General features: G+C 41.1%; 2 protein-coding genes across 2 annotated transcripts; both read right to left on the reverse strand.

Moving 5' to 3' along the window:
* Window positions 1–589: 589 nt before the first annotated feature.
* LOC120859678 lies at window positions 590–2,398 on the reverse strand. The gene is given in 1 exon segment (XM_040235688.1): window positions 590–2,398. A coding segment is annotated over 1 exon segment (1,809 nt).
* A 1,327-nt stretch (window positions 2,399–3,725) lies between these two features.
* LOC120859679 (endogenous retrovirus group K member 10 Gag polyprotein-like) lies at window positions 3,726–5,307 on the reverse strand. Its single transcript, XM_040235689.1, is given in 1 exon segment — window positions 3,726–5,307. A coding segment is annotated over 1 exon segment (1,554 nt). The 5' UTR covers window positions 5,280–5,307.
* Window positions 5,308–5,462: the final 155 nt, after the last annotated feature.

Below are 5,462 nucleotides of genomic sequence, written 5' to 3' on the forward strand. Positions count from 1 at the left end.
TGCCGCGGCCAGCACTGCAAGGTTTTTCCCCACCCGGGAGTCACGAGAAACGGAGCTCGATCGCTGAGAAAAAAGAGAGACAGAAAGATGGGGTTGAGAGGATCAGACCAACACGGCTGATGGCTGATGCCTTCGTTTATTGAGGAGAGTTTTTATAAGAAAATATACGTGACTCCTGGCACATATCAGAGGGCTAATATTTACAAGACAATCTTCAAACCCAACATTGTTTAAGGAGTACTTGTCCTTGAAGTGCAGCTGCTGCTAGACCTTCTGGAGCCATAAGGTCATGATGACATTCTTAGGAGAGGCGGGACAGGGCGCTTAAGGAACAGGCCTTAGGGCTTAGCAAACACGCCAAGCAGCTCCCAAGACTTAACCCATTACGGGCAGTCTCCCGCAGCTCCCCCTTCTTTATTATTTTTAAAAGCTCCATTAAGTGTCTATGATGCAGCATGTTGCGGTGTATCATACTTTTGCAGGGGCCATGCGGTTAATGTTATCATATTAAGGAGGGGCGGGACAGAGAGCTAAGGAACAAAGCCTTAGGCGAGGCAATCAGCCAGGCAGCTCCCAGGACTTAACCCTATCATGGGCAGTCCCCCGCATCTCCTCCTTCTATATTTTTTAAAAGCTCCATTAGATGTTTGTGATGTAACATATTTCTATGTATCATCACTCGCATGGATAAAAATTCTTTTACAATGATACGGGCTACGCAGGGAGCTAAACACATCAAGACAAGCACCGCAGTTATAATCACGCCAATTGCAATCATGCTTTGTTGCAAAGAATGGAGGCTGGGAAAGTTTGAAAACAAGTTGCTTATAAAGTCTTCAGCCTCCTTTGCTGTATCTAAAGAGGCTTTAGGGGCATATTCAATTTCCAAAATCTCATGATGTAATTGTAACAAATCAAGGGAAATATTGGAGTTGAACCAAATACCTTGGAGGTGTTTCTTAATTTTATCCCAAGGAAAATCAGAGTTGTTATAAAGCTTTTTGGTAACGCAAATCCACTTATAATTAGCGTGACATTGAATTTTCATTCTAAAATTAAGGCTTTGAATTTCTTCTCCCAAAATTCTTACAGTATCATATAAAGCAGCAAGTCTATCTTCTATTTTTTTATCAATGTCCTCTTGAGTTCCCATCACCTTAGTAACATTAAAAGCTAGAGAATCCACAATAGTAGCGTCTTGTACTGATTGAGCTAATGCAATCGAAGCAGTTACAGCTGTAGCAATAAGGGTAATGAGAGAAACCACCCCAAGGATTATAAGATCAATCCCCCTTTTTGGACGGCTGAGTGCCGAATTAATGCGTTGTAGCAATTCTAAAGCAGATTCCTCGTACCAAGTTTCAGCAATTTTTACAGGTGTCATAATAAAGGCGGGTTGTTTTACTACTAAGACCTGTTTTCCCATGGAGACTCCTCTTATACAATTTGTCAACCAACAGTCTGAACAATTTATGTGATAGACATTATGAGTTTGATTAATATATATAGATCCTGTTAATAGCATAAAAGGAAAAGGTACACAAGCCTGGGGGTACTGATGTCCAGTGGTACCTATATTTCCATATTTAGACCCGCTAATATTAGGCTGAATATACAATCCATAACCATAGTCAAAGGCAGCCAGTAATTTCCACAGTTCTGTTTGATAGATCTTATGGGATCCTATCGCCAGGATGGGAGGATGTTGTCCCCTATATTTTGGGAATTTAGGGGTTCTCCCTGGTGCCCAGTCCCACAAGAACGTTGTGCCAGCATTATTGATGTCGTAGACAGTTGCGCTTTTTCCTCGGCAGAGTGTCCAAGGAACATCAATGCCCATGCTTATGCTGATGTTACGGTCACAGAACGGTATACGTAAAGGTCCAGTTTCTGCATGCTGTGTTATACGGCCTGCTTCATGTGTGATACCTGGAATCGTCACCTGCGGGTAAGAGGTGAAAGCAGATACAGTTATGCAGAAAGGTTGATTTAGCTTGTAGGAAAAACACATGGGATATTGTGCGGTGAGTCCAAAAAAGGAGATGTTAGCTTGTTGGGATTGAATATGAGTGTTGGATGTTCCACCCAGGAGGAACGTATCATTAACATACACAGGAAGCACTTTCTCATTCCATCCCAGAGGTTGAATTAATGGTGGATCTGGGACATAAGCCCAGTATGTTAAGGCAGTCCCTTGTTGTATTTGTTGTAATATCATGAGCAGCATGATTAACATGTTTGTAGGGGACACCGGCGGCAGGGTATGGGCTTTATTCTAAGCTCGCTGCATCAATGCATGAATCTGCTTTTCGGGATCCAGCGCGGCGCTTTGGCATCCTGTGGGAAAACACAAACATGACCCCGCCCCCAAATCAGTACCTGATCTGGTCCAGACCATCGTCTAGTGAGGGGATCCTTCCATTTTACGAGAGGTTTCTTTTTCAGGTGATGGTCTCCCCATAGTCGTTGCGCGGCAGAAAGCCCCTGTGAATCTAAAGTTAAAAAATTTAAAACAAATAAAGCATGGTGTAAAGCATTTTGTGGTGAAGGAGCATATAGCTCATTCCCCCTTTTTTGTTTTAAAAGTTGATGTTTTAGCCGTTGATGAGCTCGCTCTACAATGCCTTGTCCTTGCGGGTTGTAGGGTATTCCAGTTTTATGCTGAATATGAAAGGAAGCACAGAAGCGTTGGAAAGATTGACTGACATAGCCAGGGCCATTGTCAGTCTTAATAACTTGAGGAATTCCTAAGATAGAAAAACAAGAAAGCATATGTTGTATACAATGCCAAGTAGCTTTTCCAGTATGAAGGGAGGCCATAAGAAAGTGAGAGAAAGTGTCAATAGAGACATGAACATATTTAAGACGACCGAAATGAGAGACATGGGTGACATCCGTTTGCCAAATATGATTAGGGCGAAGGCCACGTGGATTAATGCCATATTGGGGTAGGACAAAAAATTGAGGACATGTAGGGCAGTTTTTAACAATCTGTCAAGCTGCTTTATGGGATATTTTGAATTGTAAACGCAAAGAATGACTGTTTTGATGGTGCAAAGCATGAGAGGCTTGAGCAGCACTAACAGCAGATTGATAGAAGAGTTGCTTAGTTAAAGAATCAGCAACATGATTACCATGAAATATCGGCCCTGGCAATGAAGAATGAGCTCGGACATGCCCAAAATAACAAGGATGTTGCCGAGCTTGTATAGCAGCCTGGATAGATGAAAATAAAGTAAACACTTCTTCTGGTGAAGTACCTATAATAGGAACAGTTTCTAACACATTTAAAGCCCGAACGATGTATTGACTATCAGTGAACAAATTAAAGGGAGTTGAAACCGTCAATAGAGCTTGATGCACTGCAAATAATTTGACAACCTGGGCAGAAGAAAAAGCAGTTTGAGTATAATAAGATTGGTCATTAATAATTAAAGCTGCAATGCCATTGGAAGAACCATCTGTGAACAAAAGAGTGGCATTATTGATAGGTTGATTTTTAACTATTTTTGGAAAAATAAAAGGATGATGCATAGCAAAATGTAATAATTTATCTGCAGGATAATGATGTATAACTTGTCCAGGGAAATTGGCAAAAGCAAGGGCCCATTTATCAGAGAACTGAAGTAACCAATTTTGTTGCTCTGTTGTATAAGGTATACAAATCAATGGAGGTTTTTTTTTTTTTTTAAAATATTGAATAGATTCAACCCGGCCTTTAGCCACTACTTTAGCAACAAGCTCATATAAATAAAACAGCCTGAATTGTTAACCCTCTGAGTACCTCTTTTGCTTTTAGCTTGTTGTTGAAATAAAACCTCTTTTATGCTTTTTTTCTGTAGGGCGGCAGCCATAGCTATGCCTTGCATATATGAAGGACCGATATCTGCACAAATTCGAATAAAATCAGATAAATCCCCCTTCTTGCGATAAGGTCGCAAGGCAGCTTGACATGCTGAATTGGCATTTTTAAAAGCCAGCTGTTTGGCAAGAATAATACCAGCATGTTTATCAGACATAATTTTACCAATGGCATCTAACAGTCTGGCCACAAAATCTTGGTAGGGCTCATCAGGCCCCTGTCTAATTTTAGACAAATCCTCAGTCCGAGTACTAGAACTAGGAAGTTTTTTCCATGCTTGTCGTGCTGCATTAGATATTTGTGCATAAGCTCCTGGTAAAAAGTTTAGTTGTGCATTAGTAGCTTGATAAGCGCCATCCCCTATCAACATTTCATAAGAAGTTTGAATGCCTTGTTGCCGATTTACGTCTGCAATACGGCCACACTGTTCAACATATTTTGATTTCCATAATAAATAATCTCTACCTGAAAGACATGCTCTGGCTATTTGCTTCCAGTCATTAGGAGGCAAATTTTGAGTTCCCAAATTTTCAATCATTGCCATAGTAAAAGGGGCAGTGGGACCATATTGAGAACAAGCAACTTTCAATTCTTTTAACTGTTTAAAAGGCAAGGCCTCATAAAATCATTCGTTGTTTTGTTCAAACACAGGAAAAGCTAAAGCAAAATCAGATACCGTCTCACCCAATCGTTGAGCCTGTCGCAGAGCTTTTTGTAAAGGAGAAATGGTGTCCTGAGATGATGAAGAAACCACTGGTCCAGGCGGGGGATCCAATCCGGCAACAACAGAAGGAACATAAGCGGGAGGGAGAGGAGGAACAGGAGCGGAAAGATTAAATTTATGGTCTGAACTGCACAACAATTTAGCAAGTTTTCTGACACATTCCATCAGGTCATCGTCAGAAGCCTTGTGTTTTTCCTCTTGAGCTAAAAACTCCCACTCCTCATGGTGGTATTTAGCGGCTTCCTCTTCTAATTTATCCGTGTCTTCAGAGGAAAGAACGTCATTTACATCAAGGGACTGGGGAGATTTAAGTGGTTGCGGCTTACCCTCTAGCCCCTTCGGAACAGCATATTCTGGCTCATTTTCTGTTTTATCTTCCTCTTTGAGCAATTTACCTAACCGTTTTAACTCTTCATTGTCAAAATCTAAGCAATCTCGTATTAAAGTCCAGAAGGACAAGGTCTCTATAGGCACTTTATCCGGACTATGCAAAGTATAGTGCGTTTTAATTTGTTCTCCTACCTTTTTCCATGTCTCTAGATTAACGGTCCCCTCCCTAGGAAACCAAGGACAAACTTCTTCAATAAAAGAAAGAAAATTAGTTAATTTTGGTTTAGAAACAGTAATACCTCTATGTTTTAACATAACAAATAACATATGTACAAACAATTGACGACTGTGCGTCTGCCCCATGATTTATACTCTCAACAATAATCCTTACTACTCCACTTCTTATTAATTAGCACTGACACCGTGCAATTACTCACTCGTTCATATAATGAGTAGTGACGAAGAGCTGTCGTTTTCGGGCCCCACGTTGGGCGCCACCTGCCGCGGCCAGCACTGCAAGGTTTTTCCCCACCCGGGAGTCACGAG

This window comes from Oryx dammah, unplaced genomic scaffold, assembly GCF_014754425.2.
Source record: "Oryx dammah isolate SB20612 unplaced genomic scaffold, SCBI_Odam_1.1 HiC_scaffold_2328, whole genome shotgun sequence".
Taxonomy (NCBI): Eukaryota; Metazoa; Chordata; class Mammalia; order Artiodactyla; family Bovidae; genus Oryx; species Oryx dammah.